Source organism: Wolffia australiana, chromosome 1 (assembly GCF_029677425.1).
Source record: "Wolffia australiana isolate 7733 chromosome 1, ASM2967742v1".
Lineage (NCBI taxonomy): Eukaryota > Viridiplantae > Streptophyta > Magnoliopsida > Alismatales > Araceae > Wolffia > Wolffia australiana.
The window spans coordinates 25,856,604-25,875,835 of record NC_135835.1 but is presented as its reverse complement, the minus strand read 5'-3'; the positions used below and the strand labels follow the sequence as shown (position 1 = coordinate 25,875,835).

Here is a 19,232-nt window from a genome sequence, read left to right as displayed (position 1 = left end):
CTAATGGAATGTTTAACTGATTAGAATTTTTGTGACCCTGATTCACCTCAATTTTTATCACCAGAGCCTACTTTGTTCTTCTTCTCTGCTAAATTTATGACCACATGAGACAGAGCGAAGTTACATTTGAAAGGAGCAAGGAGCAGGTGTGGAATCCATTGCACCAGCCTGGGATCATAGTTTCTCATCATGAAAGAGAGTGTATAATCCTTTTGTACCACTTGTAAACCTGCGCCTTTGGTATTATAACATTCAGAATTATGCTTTTGTCGGTGAGTAGGAAATCATGATGCTATTTTCTTGTTCACGATGCTATTTTGTCAGTGAGTATGAAATCACGATGCTATTTTCCTTAATGGGAAATTTTAAAAGTTAAATTCATTCTAGAGATGCAATTGATAAATCACTAGGATGCATCAACAAATCCATGAAGGTGATTATTGATGGATATGATGTGGTCGTTAAGCTAATCACACTTCCATGTCATTTTTCACTTAATTTAAATTAATACATATTCTCTATTGCTCTTCTGTGATATTTATGATGATAAATTTTTTGATTGCATGAAATGAGAAAGTTACATATGATGTGATCATAATATATAGATCAGTAGTATTTAAACATGAATCCCAGATATTTGTATTTGATGGATACTCAAGATGGACATAAAACTATCCATAAAGAATATCAGTATTTGACCTTACTTATATGGTTATTTTTATAATATGTGGCCATTAGTGTTGAGACACTATTGTTAGACAGTGGGTGTATTTAGGGGAAAGAGCACATTGAATTGATCTGTATGAATTTCTGAATGGCACTATACCAGAATGGAAAAAAAATTGATTCATGTCATGGTTAAATAAGTTTTCCTATGATTTAAGACACCAAATATAATTATGTTTTGACAATGGCATTCAAGTCCCTAATTTCATGATTCAAATTTGTCTTTGCTTTCATATAGCAAGAACTACACAAAGGTGATATATCAGTTAAGATTGGATTGTCTATTGATAACACCCTAATTTCTATCTTTATTTCATGTTATTAGCATGATTTTATGCATTTAAAGAGCTTAAAATGGGGTTGTTATCATATATTTACATGAAAATAGTGTTTTCTAGTGATTTCTGATTTTTCCCTAATTTTCTGTTAATTCTATGAATTTTAAAGGATTTATTGAGGCTTAAAATAATTATTTTTGAATGAAAATGGCATATTTAATATTTTATTTCGACATTTATCAGCATGGGAATGAATCAGTGAATTTTCTAGAATTTTCTGGAATTTTTTACCGATTTTAAGGATTTTTCTGAGATTTATTTGAAGAGGAAATGTATTTATTTCAAGGAAAAAGTATATTTATAATAGAAAAAGAAGTATTTTTATTATTTTCAAACTTTCAAGGGCCTTTTTGCAAACTTTTGTTGCAAAAAGACCCTGAAAACAGCTCTCGGTCGCCATTGCAGGCGTAAAGATCCAATTTAAAATTTTACAGGGTTTTATTGCAATTTTTAATATATATTTTTAATGTTTTTAGGAGAGATCGGAGGAGAGAGAGTGCGCCAGGGGCATATAAGCAATTACTTTTGGGCGGCATCTAAAAGTAATTCCAGACTTTTTAAGGACTTTTCTGCAAAAAGGAGGATTCAAAATGCGCCAGCCAATGAGAGAACGACACGTCATTGCGTGTTTAAAAACGAAATTAATAAATAAATCAATTTTAAATCCAATGGATTAAATTGGTTTAAAATTGATTTATTAATAACTTTTGATCCTGAAGTCCGATTGAGATGATTTTTTATGGATTTGTTCGTCTTAATCCCCTCTTTCTATCTGTACGGTTGGATCATTCAGATCCAGCTTACATTGATAGATAAATATTAAGTACTAAATGGGGGTAAAATGGTGATTTTTACCATATAACCTAAGTATAAAAGCTAAATTTCGAGAGGGGGAGCTCATTCTTGATGGTTCTCTATCACAGCTGCAAGACAGAGAGGAGTCCCACCCTAGATCAAGTTATCTGGTACTTTTTCCTTGATTGTATTAGGATTTGTGCATTTTGAATGAGATTAGTTCAATTTCTTGTTTCTTCTTCTTGGTTTTGATCTGAAATTCTAAATCGCTTGGCTTGAGCGGCATGTACAAGCCCTGATTAGGATTGAGAGGAGAATTTGAGGGATTCAACTAAGCATTCAACTGCATTCCAAAGAAAAACTCTAAAAAAAAATTAGTTTAAATTCTTAGGAGATTAAATTACCCCCATTTCAGTTCTGAATTATCAAAGTTGCAAAAACAAACCAAACTCAAATTAAACATTCCCTTTTAACCTCTCTAATTGACCTCTTGGATCCTTTTATTAGGATCAAAGAAGCCAATTTAGAGCTCCATATTTCTTCTATTCATCTCAACTCTTCTACCCCCCTTTCTAAATTCTCATCTAATTAGGGTGACTTGATCCTCATTGAATATCAAATTCAGTTTAATCAGAGTGAAACGACCAATACAATCACCAAATCGAATTCCTTACTAGCTTCCCTTGGAAGACACTCGTACTTATCACTATACGTCTAAGTGGAGTTCTTATAAATTTTATTGCATAAGCCAAAATCCACAACGACAAGGGCTAAAAATTGCAAAGTTTTTACCCCTATTTTCGACTTATCATCTACCATTTGGGTTGGAGGTGATTTACTTGAGGGAGAAGATGCATTTAACTCCTGGCCAGGGTAGCGGATGTACTAGAGAACATGTACTTCAATGATCCCCGTTTTGCATAGTACAGGCTCCAATGACAGGTCATGATAGACAATCATTTGTGAGTCACAAATGAGCGAAGGGTTATACATGAATGGAAGTAAAGGCTCATTGAACACTTTATATTATCTGAAGAAAGAGGTGTAGCTTGACACTCCAAGGGTGGAAACTTAACCTATGGACTGAGATTAGTATATACATAGTTAATTAATCAATTTTCCGATATTGTAAATTAATAAGCTTAGAGAATAAGTTGACTAATGGAAGTGCTTGTTGAATAATAAGCAGTATTGCATGATAAAAATAAAGTTAGACATTTTTGTTATTAGGCCATAAGGGTTATTAACTTGATTGATACATTGGCTTAGAGGAATACACACATATGATCTATAGACATTGGTGGATATACTCAATGATGGAAATATATGTGGTAGACAAGCCAATCACACAGTCCATGTCTCGTTCCATGTTCATTAATAGAACATATTCATTATAGTGCATATGTGATGCTTATAATGAAGTCCATGAATATATGATCGTACTAAGTGAATTAAGATGGGATTGTAATACGGAGAGAACTAGTATTTAAGCATGTGTTCCAAATATTCATATTCGAAGGAAACAAGAGAAGGAGATCAAAGTATCCGGATAGAATAACACTATTTAGCCTCACTCATATGGTGAGTATGGCCGTTCCCGTAGCCATTAGTGTAAAGACACTAAGGATAGATAGTGGGTACTTTTTAGTTGAAAGAGTTCACTGAATTGATCTATACGAATCCCCTGAATGGTATTATACCGAACTGTCAATCAGGTTGATTTACGTCATGGTTGTGTAAGTGGTCCTAGACATGAGACACCAAAGACATCTTGTGGAAGGATGGTTGTTCTTTGACTTTTTGACCTACGTGCCGCTAATCATGGAATTCTAAACGGTCTTAGTTCGGGTGCATCAAGAAGTTCATGAAGACGATTGAGTGGTCAAAGATGGGATTGTCCACCGCTGGTATAAGAGGTGACAACTTAAGGAAGACAAAGTCCTTGGCCAAGACAGTGAAATATGATTTTCGGACGCATCAGTTCTAACTTGGATGACCGATTAGGGTTTGACAATTCAACATATCCTAAGTCATCCTAGGAGCGTCAAGTGGATGAGAGATCATACGTACACGGTAACCGATGATGAACAGGTTCCATGAGTGAGTCTATACACACTCCTTTGTATCTTCTAGACCAGGAGGTGTAGCTTGGCACCCAGTGTAGACTCAACTTATCGATTGGGTTAAATCAATCCAACATTAGTTTATCTATATGTTGATATAGTTAATTAATTTGGAAGGCCAATAAAGGTTATTGGGCCACTGGAGTCATTAACTAGACTGATACATGGGCCAAGAGGGTCATATGCAAATGGTCTTTTGGATGTCGGAAGATATACTTAAGTTTTGGGGATTTTAATGAAAAATAGCCACTTAGTATAAATAGTGAAAGGCCTTGAACTAAATTCACCCAGGCCAGAATTTTTTAGGAGACGTTTCCAATCTTCTCTCTTCCCCCCACACCTCCTCTCCACTCCCAATGTGATCAGGATGATGTAACAATGACGATGGAGTGTGAACAGGGATCGTCAACGAGGAGGAGATCCGACATGCCTAGGACTATCATGGATACATCTGGAGGCTGCACACTTGAGAAGATTGACTCATCTTGCTCCGGGATCCAAGAAATCATAGATGCGATCCGTGCAAAGGTACTTCATTTCAATGATTTTATCAATGTCGTATGATTCTGTTTAAGTCTTTCGTTGCGGAATGTTTTGATTTGTTCATCCATATCTAGGCATATAGGACCCAACAATGATAGCAGAGCCACGTTCTGCCTTGATTTGGATGAAGAACAAAATCAAAATTGTCCAATCGGAGTTCAAAAAGTTGGTTTTCACATTATTTTTCTTCATTCGCGTTCGGACACCCTCTAGTTCCGTTCTGGGATCTCTAGAGCTTGAATGGACCCCATTCAATGATTGAATTGAGTGTATTCAGGGCAGAACGGGTTCCCATTCAGCTTGAATGGGACTTGTGGCTTCCCCATGGAGGAATGAGGCCCTGTTCCATTTGAACGGGGCCTCCTCATGGTGGAATGGGCCCCCTGCAGCTTGAACAGGCCCCACTCAGCGGCGGCGGCCGCGACGACTCACTAGCGCCGACCCAACACCGGTTTGACTCGGCCCATACCCGTGCTTAGTGGATTGGGTTTGATCTGGTCCACTAACGATAGGGCCTCCAACTGGTAGTCCGGGTCAGCCCGATCCACTATCACCGGGCCCCACGTTCAAACGTGGGAGTAGGTGGTGACACCACAAAGGCGAAAATCCTATGAGGAAGGCACCACCTAGGCAGGCAACCAGTGGGGCCCACGTCAGCTAGGCGGCCAGCTAACGGGGCTCGTGCCAGCTAGGCCGGCGTCCCACATGGAGGGCACCAACTAGACATATATCCATTGATAAGTCCAAATTTAGGGGTTTTATGTCGTTGTTTTGATTAAGACTTAACCAACAATTTTTAATGAAAAATTTACTCTTAAATACTCTATAATTAATATAGGGCAAGTAATGGGTCGATCCATAAAGAAGTAAAAATTTAATTTCAGAATTTTTCTCAAACTTGAAATGAAGGAAGGGAGTTTAAAAGTGAGATATATAATTTCTGATATTTTAATGGATATTTAGTCAATTTATATAAATTCCTATGATCTAAATTAAATCAGAATTACAAATAAAAACACTAAAAATATTTTAGGCTAATTTTTAAAATTTTAATTAACACTAGAAATAAGAAATAAATATTTTTTGAATTTTCTTGATTTTAATTAGCACCAAAAATACTATAAATATTAAAAAACGAGAGTTAAATATTTTTTGGAATTTTTTATACGTTAAAAATAATGAATATTTATTATATTAATTTTAGCAATTTTTCTGCTTTTTTTGGAATTTTAAATATATAAAATAAGAAAAATACCTTTTCCGGCTATCGCCGGTGGCGGCGGCGGCGGAGCGGTGCAGATGGCCATGGGGACTGGATGAGCCGGGGGTCCTTGTGTGGCCCGTATAGGGCTGACCTTAGTTGGTTAGCCCACTAAGGTTCAGCCCAATTTGGCTAAGTCAAGACTTAGCCAATGGGCTAAGTCCTAATGGGCTTGACCCAATATGGTTAGGACTTAGTCAATTTGACTAAGTCCTCCTTTCTCCACTTTTATTTTGAAGTATTTTTCAGCAGAAGCAACTCAATATGTAAAAATAAAGATCATCAAATACAAAAAATGCCTTCATCGAGACAACCAATATCCTTCATCACAAATACAGAAAGTTTAACTACCAATGAAGCTTGGTATCCAGATAGTGGAGCTAGTCAAATGGGCTAAGTCCTAATGCCCTAAATGATAGAATTCAAACAAAAATTGTTTTTTAAAATTTGAAAGGAAGAGTTAAGGATGATCTAGTGAGAGACTGGAATGGATTTTAGAGAGATAAATAAATGGTTTTAGAGAGAGAAAATGACTGAAATGAAGAGATAGAGAGAGAAAATGAAGAGAGAGTGTAGAAGAAGTTTGAGATGGAAATTGAAGGTAAAAATGAAGGATATTTTTTATGAAAATTTGAGAGGATGAAATAGGGATATGTATGAAGATCTATATTGAGAATGAAAAAATTCTAGAGAGAGAAAGTAGGGAAAATTGAATATTTAGAGTTAGAAAATGATGGATTTTAAGGGTGAATGGATGGATGATGATGTGAAAATGGAAACCTAGGTTCCTAAAACCTCAATGCAAGCCTGATGAGCCCTCAATGCTTCCTCTTAAGTCTGGATCCTTATATTTTTCCAGGGTCAGGTGTTTTTGAATGCAAACAAGAGATGAGGTTGAATGAAAACTTCAACAAACTTACATGAAGCAGGTTGAACAACCTGGTTCCTGAAATATGCCTTGTCCTGCTGGCCAGAAACTCTCTAGAGCACTTCCAGAATTACTAAAATAAATACCCCTTTAGTATTTTCTATTTTCTTTTCTTGCCATTTTTGCCTCTTTTTCTCCATGGGTTGAGAGTTTCCCCTTGTAATCTTCAACTTCTTTCTTTGGAAGGCTTTTGAGATCCCAATGGACAGGTCAGGTAGTGGGCCATCTTCCTCTTATTTCTCATTTGAAGGCCCCAAACACCCTTTTTCTCCTTTCAAGCCCCCTTTTGAGAATCACTAAACTCTCAAAAATTCTCCAACTCTTGAAGAATTTAATCTTCTCATTCCTATGAATTTCTGCACATGTGAAACTATAGAATACTCATCAGTACTAAAACTACTTGACTTCAAATAAGTCAAGGAGTTTAGTAAAAAATAACCATAATGTGCAAAAATTAGAGTTTATAGCTCATGCATAAATATTAAGTTGATTCAAATAATAACATGATAAGTTCTGAATTAATAATACCATTATCATTTAAATTATATCTAAACATCCATTAAGTTATCATGTTATCATCCAGCGGGGCCCATGTCACGTAGGTGGGCGTCCCACTTGGTAGGCGCCAGCTAGGCATCCAGCTAGTGGTCCCCCCCACATAAGCATGAGTCCTGCGTGGCGTGCCAGCTAAGCTGGCATCCCGTGGGGCTTTCACCACAACGGCGCATAAATATTCCTAAATATATTTGGCTCCGCTCGGTTTGAACTCAAGACCTCTCCGTTGAGAGGGAAGCCCATTACCAACGGGCCACTCAAAATTTCATGAAATAGAATATAGTATGACTATATTGATTTCCATGAATAGCGGAATCTACATTTTACTCTAAAATAATTTAGAAATAAATCATTTTAGACATGAAATAAATTTGGAAAAATTCTAGAAAATCAGGGAAATTATATTATTGATTTCTGGACACGAAAAAAATTAAAAATTTAAATTTTAATGTCAAACAAATCATAAATATAATTTGGAAATGTATATTTCCCTTTATTTGAGTTGAACTATTTAAAATTTAAATTATTTAATGCCAAATAAATTCCAAAAATTAAACTTTTTCATAATTTTTTCATAATGTGCAAGTAGAATAGCTAGATCGATTTAATAATCTCTCCTCTCAATCCTATTAAGAGCTTGTACATGTCGCTGAAACCAAGCAATTTAAAGTTTTGAACTAAGATAAAGAAGCACAATCACAAATTTCACAAACACGTAGTCCAAATTACACTAAAATTCAAATAAAATGTAGTAAAACGTACCAAATACAGTTGATACAGGCTGGCTCTTCTCTATGTCTTACAATTGTAGAAGAGGCCCTCATAGAGTGACCTCCTCATTTCAAATTCTTATTGTTATATTTAGGTTAAATGGTGAAAATTACCAATTTACCCCAATAAGTATTTAATTTTTATCCATCTATGTTGGCTTGATCTGAATGATCCAACTGTCCAGATATAAAGAGCAGGTAGAGACGAGAAATTGATAATTTTTCAATTCAACTCCAGGGTCAAAACTTATTCATAATTAAAAATTGGCCAATCTGAGCCGTTGGATCAATTTCTATTTATTTAATTTAATTTTTGTAATACTCCCAATTGCGTGTCAATTGCTGATTGGTCTGGGAATTTCAAACTTATTTTGGTGCATCCTCTCTCGGCGTGCCACGTGATGGATATTATGCGGCCGTCAAGTCAATCACACATGCCATGTTTATTTAAGTTCATTGAATAAAATATTTACGTTCATTATTATTCCGTGTGATGTTTATGATGAAGTCCATGAATGCATGCAATGACTGAGTGAATTATGATGACATCATAATACAGTGATCACTAGTCTTTAAACATGTATTCTAAATATTCCTATTCGATGGATAGTTGAGACATACATCGAAATATCCAGATAGAATAGCACTAGCTGATCCTACTAATACGACAAGTATAACGATCTTGTAGTTATTAGTGTGGTGACACTAAGGACAGATAGTGGGTGCTCTTTGGAGAAAGAGTTCACCGAATTGATCCATATGAATCCCAGAATGGTATTATACCTAAACATCAATCCATTTTATTCAAGTCACAGTTGTATAAGTGATCCACTGACCTGAGACACCAAAGACATCTCGTGAGTAGATGACTATGTTTTGACTATGACTTACGAGCCTCTAATCAAGGGATTCAAATAAGTTTTAGATCGGATGTAGTAAGATGCTAATGAAGATGATTGAATGGTCACGATGGGATCATCCGCCCTCGGTACAAGAGGAGATTGACTCGGGGAAGACGATGCAGAAAAAATCCCCAGCCAGGGTAGTGAGGATATTGGAGAAGGCGTTCTCCAATGATCCCCGTTATGCATCATTACTAATTGAATGACGGATTAGGGTTTGATGATAAACCATACTCTAAGTCATTCGAGAGTCTCGCGTGGATGATGTATTATACATATACGGTAACTGATGACGGTAAAGGTTCCATGAGAGAGTTTGAGACTACTCTGTATCTTCTAGAACAAGAGGTGTATCTTGGCACCCCACGGGCTGGAAACTTAACCTATCGATTGGCTTAAATCGATCCTTATTTAATTAATCTATATGTTGATATAGTTAATTAATAAGGCTGGTCAAGAAATGTTATTGGGACATTAAAAAGTTATTAACTAGAATGATACATGGGCCTAGAGGGTTGCACTCACAAGGTCATAAGGGCATTGGTGGATATATTTTACTTTGGAGGGTTTTTGAGAAAAATCTTAAGTGAAATATAAATAGGGAAACAGGTCTCATTTTAAGCACCCATGCAAGCCTGATTTGAGAAGCCCCTCCCCTTTTCCACTCTCTTCTCCACTCATCCAAGGAAGAGTGTCTTCATGATGAGGAGATCTTCTAGATTTTTAAGAAAAGTTGAAGAAGAAAACGTGGAGATCCAAGTGCCGAGTGATCACGTGGATACTTCTAGAGGCAGGACGCGTGAACGGCTTCAGAGCGATCTCAGAGTGGCAAAGTCAAGGGTGGAATGTGTTCCTCAAAAGGTACACTCAGTATGTTGATTGTAAAGATCGACTGTGAATCGATCGACAACGCTTTTGCATCCATGAAAACGTGATTTCCATGGACGAACTAAAGCATCGAACCCAACAGGATTAATATGATTAACATGATTAATTGATGAATTTTACAGTACATTTATGTGCTTTTATGATCATATTTGCATGTTATCATATAAAAATAAAGATAAACGACTTATATTTTGATTTTATTATTATTTCTAATTTTTTATCATTTTTGACATGGTATTTAACCTCATTTCATTGAAGAAATATTTTTTACAGGGCCTTAACTGCTTGGCTAAAGGTTGGTAAGGGCTTTCTTAATTTTTCTGGAATTTTTTCATATTTTTAATATAATTTCTGACCAATATTTAGTTAAGAATTATTTAAATAACACATATTATATTTATTTGGCATTTTATAATATATTTTTATATATATTAAGGGGCATCCACGTCATTTGCCCGAAATTCGGGGGGATAAATGGATGTATATTATTTTAATTCAGTAATTCATCACTACATTACTTAACATTAAAATTAATTTTTAAACCTTTTATTCAAATAGAGTTAATCTAAGCTTAAATAAATTCCATAAAAGTCATAGATTAACAGAAAGTTAGGAAAAAAAATTTAATTCACTTGGAATAATAATTAATGTGTAGTATATGATAAAAACTCTATTTAAACTCTTTTAAATGAATTAAAATGTGCTTATAACTCAAATTAAACATCAAATTTAGGCTGCTATAAAAAAGATGCAACATAAGTGTAAATATAAGGGGGCATGCATTTTGGGCTGGTTGTGTAGATCGCGATGACTTTAGTATAACACATTTTTGTAAACCATATATCTTTCAATCAGCCTACTTGTGTGGGCTGATAAAAAAATAGTGAGTTTTGAGATCCATCAAGTGTGTTCTTGGTGTCTTGGGTGTGTGGGAAGAAGCATAAGAGAAGAGGGGGAGCTTACTGGCACTAACAAATCGCCGTAAGCATGGTGGAACTTAAGGACCTAAGGTAAGTGTCCTCGCTGTACGTTGTTTCTCTCCCGACATCATCGTTATGAGAATTATATTAATTATAATCTTTTCATTTATCATTTTACTTACGTCCCATTATCTCGTCTCTATCTTTACAATTATACCGTTCACGCATTTGATCACTATCGTATCCGTCACGGCCTCTACCTTATTCTCCTAACACTTCGCATAATTCTACTTATATTTCCTCGATATCACTATCTCGCCTATTTTATTATTGTATTTCTCTCTTCTCGTACCGATAATCACTATAGTAAGAAAATTAAATCCTTAATCATCGTTCCTTGTGGAAACGATCCGTACTCATCACTAACAAACTACTCTTAAGTAAGTACGGTTAAATATATTTTTATTGAATAATCTCATTTACCACGATGAATTAAAACCCCTAAATTTGAGATTATCATATATATATATATATATCAGACGCCTGCATATTCAATTAAACATGTCCGTCAATGCAAACCCAAAAGTAATTAATGATAATACTTCCTTGCATGGCCATGCAGGTGCCTGATGTGCATCTCTTGACCACCCTTGAGGCACCCCTTATCCATGTGTGCCACATAAGCATGTCACATCAGTCACACGTAAAGGATAATTTGCAAATTTTGGTCTAACAAAAAATCTAAACAATTCTAATCAAACCAGAAAAATTCAAACTTAATTCAAACTTCCGTAGCTTGCAACTGAAAACTCATTCTTGTATGAAAAAAATTCCATTTAAAATTTTTCTCCTTCTGCTCGTAAAAAAAAACTTAATTTTTCATCAAAATATCATTAACTCATTTCAAAATGATTGTAGGATTAACTAACACAATATGACTATGCCTTGAAAACACTTGTAATGATCCTGAATTTACGTGCACATAATGCATGTTATCTGTGGTCCCGCTCTAGTACTGGTTTTTTAAAAGACCTAGAACTAAATTTCAGTCCCAATCTTTGCCAATATTATCTAGTAAGGATCCACTCAGATTAACTTGTCATTCTTCTGGTATCGGTTCAGTTTGAACCTACGGCTTAATCTGGTCAACCAATCGATTCGCCCAAAAATGGCAGCTAGAGGTCATGTTTTCAGCCTGATCCTAAATGTCCAACCCAGTGTGACATAAATATTTATGTATGTAGGAAAATATAGGATGACAAGACAAGGTCACTTGAAGGATAAGAAGTGATAGAATGTTAGGATGTGATGTAAGTCAAGAAAATTAACCTTAGGTCCTTATGTTCCACCATGACCAGAGTGATCTATGGCTTCTTGTAAGCTTCTCCCCTTATATGTTTCTTGATCTCAATCAACAGGACATCAAGAACATGTTTGACATCTCTCTCTCTCCCTCCCTCTCTCTCTCTCTCTCTCTCTCTCTCTCTCTCTCTCTCTCTCTCTCTCTCTCTCTCTCTCTCTTCCACTTACAGATCCTACAGAATGGATGGAAATAGGGAAAAAGAAAAGGCTCTCCTTGAATTTATATTTAACTGGCCTTTTGGATCTTTATATATAAAAGTTTCAATAGGGATACACATCAATTTGATTAAATAATCTATCCCTTTTAGCACCATTACAGCTTTCCCTTTTTGTGGACTAGAGCAGATGAAATAAATACTACCGCTGATTTCAGGGGATACACATTATTATTGGTGGAGATGGAGATGGAGGCATATATGCATCAACGAGTGGCAAGGATGGAAGTGGTGTGTGTGATGGTGAAAACTCAGGCAATAGGCCAAAGTGGCAAGGATGGAAGGATGGAAGGACGAAGATGTAAATTGAAAATGAACAAAGATTACACTAACCTCGTTGCTCCGCACCCAATAAGCCAAGTTGTGTTTTGTCTTCACGAGTCTAAATTTTAATGTCACCCCTTCAATCCTTTACTTTTGGAATGCAAAAACTGGCCAGAACGAGATTTTGAATCAGCAAATTAGTCCACTAATTATAATTAGGAATAAAATCCAAGGGTGCCCATTTTGGAAGGATGGGGAGGTCCTTTTATAGATCCAAGATAATGGATGGATAGAGGGATAAAATACAAAGCTACCATACAAATTTTCAGCCCCAAATTCTGTGTAAATCATTAGATATCCCAATTTGAATCGTGAGCAACTTGAGTCCATTTTTATCTCTCCTATTCTCTGATCGCTAACATGGTGCAAAATCATCAGTTTTCCCAAAGATTTCACGTCATAATCTGCATTTTAGATGAATTTAAATCATTCTCAAATACATGTCCTTGATTTTGATGAAAACCAGCAAAGATTGCCGTAAACGAATGTTTTGAAGCATCACATCCAATCAGATTGTGTCCCGTGTACCTAAAAACTTTTGGTATGAGGTAAATACAGTAACAAGCTTTTGTATTCATCCTGGTACTCTTTCTCTAAGCATGTTTGGTGAATATCAAAAAACTCATGCAGGATATTATCAGACAAACCCTCTTCAAAATGTTGTCCTACCTAAATCCTCAAGAAGACATTTCAATCTTCAAATACGTCTGTCTTCAACTCAAATGTATCATTAAAGAAATCCCACCCCTTCCAAACAATGTATCACTTCATCAAGAAAGAACTTATGCATTCAGAAGTATTTTTCAGTTCCTCTTAACCACCCTCTTATATCTTCTCCCCTGAAGGTTTGAGCTTCAAATTCGTTGATTATTATTGCTGAAGCGCTTACAACTTCACACACAGGTTCCTCATTCTTTTACGCATCTTCATTGTCGGCGCCCTTAACTCCTTATCAGTCTTCGTCCTGTCCATATTTGATGACATCTTTCTCCTGTGTTCACTGAAATTTTGCCTTCCCCTTCACTTCTCTTTATGCGTTGATTTCTGAGAGTTGTGCCAAACAAATGTTCTACTGTTGCTTGTTTCTCGTCACCTGCCTTCTGTATCTTCACTTCAATCTTTTCCTCAAACCCTTAAATTCCTTGTTTCATCCATACAATTTAATCCTCCATGAGTTCCAGCCGCACTTCGACTCTTGATCGTCATTGAGTGCCAGAATTGGAGTTCTAATACCAATGAAAGGATCCCCAAATCCAAAGAAATACTTCAATAATGAATTTCTTACTTGAGTAGTTGACATCCTGAAATCCAAAGAAATACTTAGTCATGGACATCCTTCACCATCTACGAATATCCTCTACCTCCCTTGATCACTATGGAATCTCTCCAGAGTCGCCACCCTTCGAGCTCTCGCTGAATACACCCTTGATCGTGCACGTTCTCCTCTTGAAAAGCTAGAAATCCCCCTTATTCCTCAGCCCTTAATTTAAACTTCCTGTCCACAGTGGGAAGTTAGTTACCGCTTTCTTTAATTGTCATCTGCCTCTGTAGATGATGCTCCCCTTTCTTCTTCAGCTAAGACCATTATTCCTTTATTTATACCAGATGACACAGATATAATAACTGTCTTGTACTAACTTTTTGAGATAGATTATTTTAGCCTTTTATCAGTGAATTTTGACGGCATGTGTGAGAAACCATAGTGCATGAAAAAGTGCCTAAAGAGCATCAATGACAAGATCAATGACATGGTGGCTAAATATTAGTGTTCGCCCGTCCCGATACCGGTACCGGATGACGGTATCGGGACGGATGCTGTATCGGATACCGGAAAGGCATTTTCCGGTATCCATTTTTTTCGATATCCGGATATCGGTATCGGTTGCTACAGTGCCGAAATCCGATACCGATATCCATTTCGATGTCGGCATCCGTCTCAACGGGGCAGATGACGATATCGGATATCGGATGCGGATATCGAAAACTGATATCCGCATCGAATTATAATAAAAGTAATTTTATTTTCTAGGTATCCCGCATTTCGCATAGATAACATGGGCACGGGTGAACCGGAAGAGCTTTCTATTTGGTCATACATCTCAACTATTATATACAGTTGCGGATTTTTAATTTTTTCCATATGGGATAGAAGGATTTGGGTTTTGTGTTAAACTCGGAATCCCTTTATCCCATATGGAAAGATATAGAAATTTTTGTTTCTATTTATTGGACGGTGTACTCATTAATTAAATAATTTATATATATAACGCTCCTAAAATATAGCAATAATAGATATAAACATTATTTTAATATTAAATAATTTATCGGCCTCATTTAATTTATACAGAGAAAATTTTCTAATATCTTCCATGTGGGATAACGGGATTCAGAGTTTACATTAACTTTGAATCCTGTTATCCCATATGGAAGAAAAAATAAAAAAATTGCTCACTTTATATTAATGGGCATTGATCATAAATCAAAAACCATACAATGCGTTTAGAACTTACAGGTAGAATGTGAAATATAGTTTATTTTTATCGGTCGATACCGGTTCCGAGAACCGGATATCGAAAACCGATGTCCGGCATCCGGCATCCGTCTCCGAAATCCGGATATCAGAAAACCAATATCCGCTATCCGACACCCTATTCGTCCTCACCCCCCGATATCCGATACGGATATCCGTTTAACCCTTTCTAGACGGATATCGACCGATATTCGATATCCGACACCCTCCCATTTTTTCCCGGATACCGGATATCCGTTGTCCGATACTGGATGACGGACGGATATCTGTTGGGCGAACACTAGACTGGCTATATAGACAATTCAGGGGGTGATTTGTATCATACCTATAAATCTCCTCTATTTCCTGGGTGTAATCCATGGTGGTGCACCTCATATAACTGATGATAAACTTATCCAAGTGGGAATAAAAACTAATGATCAGCCTTTAGAGGGGGTGATCAATAAACTCTTCTTTCTTATAAAAACCCTATCACTTTTCAGCTTTGCATCATGAAACATCTCAAGAAAATCAGGTCCTTAGGAGTATGACACCGCAGACAAAAGGAATAAAAAAGTCATCAAGTACATTTTTGGTTCAATGCCAACAGTTACAATCCAAATCTCTTTCCAAGCAAAGCAGCATAACGTGCTGCAAGAAAAGCTAAGATGAGAAAAATGAAGCTTGGTATGAGATGGTTTACACAAAAATCTGAGATTCTTAGGGAGGAGGATGTTACTATAGAATTAATTTAAATATCAAGATTCAGAAAGGAAAAGCTGTACAGTGGCCCATTTAGATGTCCAGATATTTTCAAGGAACTGAAAGATACCTGGAAATGTAGGTGTAAAGCTGAAATTACTTCAACTAAAAGGCTAACGGGAAAGGTGGAAATAACTTTCTTTGGTTGGGTATCTAAGAATTAACTAGAATCAGTACGCATGCAAATTTAGATTCTAAACCCGACTAGAAAGGCAAACATTAGGAAATTAATACACTGAAAATAAAAGCCCAGAGATCTCTTAAACTTCACCAGCTGGCTGCATTCGCATAAGATCATGATGCTTTTTCTACACATGATTTTTTTGTCATTAATAACGGTAACCAAGAACAGAGTCTATTCTCATTGCGGTTTAAGCTTCTTTATACTGTACATCAGTGACTGTAATGCATCTTGTAATCATTTATTGGTGTTGCTCTTAGTAACCTGCAGCGATGCATCGTGAAGGCTTTGAAGGCCTCGTCCCAATGAGGCAACCATAGGAGCTGAGGGCGCCAACTCGGCGGCGCACTCAATCCCATCCCCATAAGCCAACAGCCCTGTACATGTCACCATGCTGCATCCCAGAGTGAACCATGGAGAAACCCTGCCCTGCCTGACCTTCCCCTTCCTCATGATCTCATAGAAAGACGTGTGCATCGCCAACAAGCTAGTTCTCTCTCCCGACACTATGATGCTGTGGGTTAATGCCCGAATCTTCCCAGTAGAAGCCGTGACCTTCAAAGCTGAAGCCTTTCCTGTGCTGCCTGCAACTCCAGACGCTAGAATCTTGGAGGGCCCAACAAGCTTAGCCAGCCCAATGGCAGTCATCCTTTGAAACGCTGCAACACTCATCTTAAGTGAAATGGGAAGTTTGTAGGCAATGATCTTGACTAAATTAGAAGCATGAATGGCCTTTGAGAAGGAGGTTGCACTGATGAATGCCGTCGCACCAGCTCCTACGGCGACAACCGGTTTTCCAGATAGAAGCTTCTTCTTCTCCTCGTGCTCACTGATGTATTCCTCCATCTCATCATCATAATACCTTGTTATACCCTCCGCCGCCAGCTCCATGACTTCAGGGGGAAGGTCTGTGTTCCAGTGCCGACGAATAGCCGACAAACAACCGGCATCTATGATAGCTACAACAGTTTTGAACTTCTTTGTCTGGTGCTTGAGGCCCTGGGTTAAGAGCACATGGCACTTTTCCTCTTGAGAAAGTTCATCAAACTCGGGCGCGCGGTTATTCACCTGCATTTTGTCATGAGGAGCACGGGCAGCACTGTTCAAGGCTATTCTTAGACCTTCAACCGCAATCCGAAAGTTTTGTACTTCAGAAATGTACTCGGTATCCACATTTTCCCCGTTATCGACATCTGCGAGCATCTTCTGTGCATAGACCAGTGCATTATCAATAGCTGGGTGGTCAGCAAAGATACCATGCAAATCTGCAAGCAGAGAGTAAACTGTCCTAGCAAACCAAGGAGCTTGGTAGGCGTATATGCTCTTGGAAATAGATCTGGAAGAGCTCACAGAAGAAGATAATGATCTGACAGTCCCCAACTGCGACAGATCATCTAAGCGATATCTTCTTGGAGCCAAAGAACAAACCAAAAGAGGGTTTTGGTCTTGGAGACGAGCATCGCCTATGGAATCTACATTGCGGATATTTTCGTAAGGAGAATTGAGCAACAAGAAGTGAGAATTGACTGTCTCAGCCGCCCTCTTCGCAGCCAACAGGTGCCCGTAAAATCCGACGCCAAATATTTCCTTCAGAATCAGATTCCCAGCGACATTCTCATACTCTCGCTTGTTGATTTTATCTAGGAAGCTTTTCTTGAGAACTCCAAGGGTTGATGTTGGCACTCTGTAATCTGAAATTCTCTCCTCTGCCTTAATTTCAGGAATCGCCGAGGGGGCAATTTGAAGGACGACTGCGTCAGGCTGGACTGACTTTATGAGGGACTCAGCATCGAGGGAGGATTGTTCAGACAAATTCTGAACGGCCAATATAAATACCACTGATTTTGAAGATGGGTCTTGGATGGCAAAGGTAAATTGCTTTGTTGAATCCGGTATTGGAAGCTTCTGTACTATTCTGTTTGATACATGAAGATCATCGCCTTTCAATAGAGAAAAAGGCCAGACAGCCTGAAGGCAAGAAACCAGCGTCTTTGCCATGCAAACAATAACACCAGAGAGAATATACCAAAGCTTTTCATTGCGTTAAAGATGAAGTTTCTTCCACATTATGGCTCTGAAAAACCAAAAGAATTGTGTATTAATCTTCAATATTAGTGATGCGGACCAAAAAAGAAAATTTAATATAACTTAATTGAATCACAACGTTTGGCTATATCATATTTTATAAGGCGAGGTAATGCAAGGAGCCCCCAAGAATTTTAGGCCTTCCCTATGCTAAACCCTAGTAAATGAAGAAAATTTTAGAGAACCAGATTAAAGTTTCTTGCTGGGCGTCACTAAAACCATGCTCAATACACAAACCCAAATGGAAAAATCGTATACCCAGTTTGGCATTATCTTCTTTCCATTATCAGTTCTTCGAATCTGATTTATCTTCTCCAGAAGATAAAACTGGAGATGAAAATTTCATTTCCAGCAGTGCGGCGGAACATATGCAAATATGGATTTAGGGTAAGGCTTGAAAACGAGTTTAATAGAAACTCCCAAGGGGCAAACAAGAACGATTTAAACACGATACAGATTAGTCCGGCGACAGAAAATTGGGGAAAACGAGAGTTCAACGAATACCCACATAGTCGAACGTAAATCTTCAGCGGAGAAATGAGGATGAAACTTTCTGGAGATGCTGTGCAGCTGGATTTCTCGTGGGAGGTTCTTCTAAACGCAATCCTTCCTTGATTGTGATGGGTAAAATTCAGAACTCCAACCTTCGTTAAGAATCATCAGCCCCGACAAAAAAGAAAATTTCTTGCATATGACTCGACTATCTTTACATCAAGAAAACGTTTGAGAATATAATACCATGGATGATTGTTGTCTGCAAAAAAAAAATAGTGTAGATGAAATGTTTGGTAGATCCTTCTCTTCTCTTAAAAAACAATTACCTTTAGATTTTATTAACCAGATATGGTTTGAAAAACAGACTTTCTTTCATGCCTCCATCAAAGAAAACAAGTGATTTGAGTTGTGGAATGAGTAAATTGGAGAGGCTTTGATGCTTTTGTGAGAATTCATTCAACTGCTATTGAAACAATTGATTTGAAAAAAATTCTCATACATACATGTTGAAATTCCCAATGGAAAAACAAAATCTTAATTGATGAAACCA

The 19,232-nt window shown here is 37.2% G+C and overlaps 1 protein-coding gene across 1 annotated transcript; it reads right to left on the bottom strand.

The window, feature by feature from the left end:
• Positions 1-16,157: 16,157 nt before the first annotated feature.
• LOC144712523 (uncharacterized) lies at positions 16,158-18,938 on the bottom strand. Its single transcript, XM_078586821.1, has 2 exons — positions 18,696-18,938; positions 16,158-18,176 (listed from the first exon to the last, which is right to left on the bottom strand). The coding sequence occupies exon 2, from the start codon at positions 18,098-18,100 to the stop codon at positions 16,340-16,342; it is 1,761 nt and encodes a 586-aa protein (XP_078442947.1). The 5' UTR covers positions 18,101-18,176; positions 18,696-18,938; the 3' UTR covers positions 16,158-16,339.
• Between the last annotated feature and the right edge of the window lie 294 nt (positions 18,939-19,232).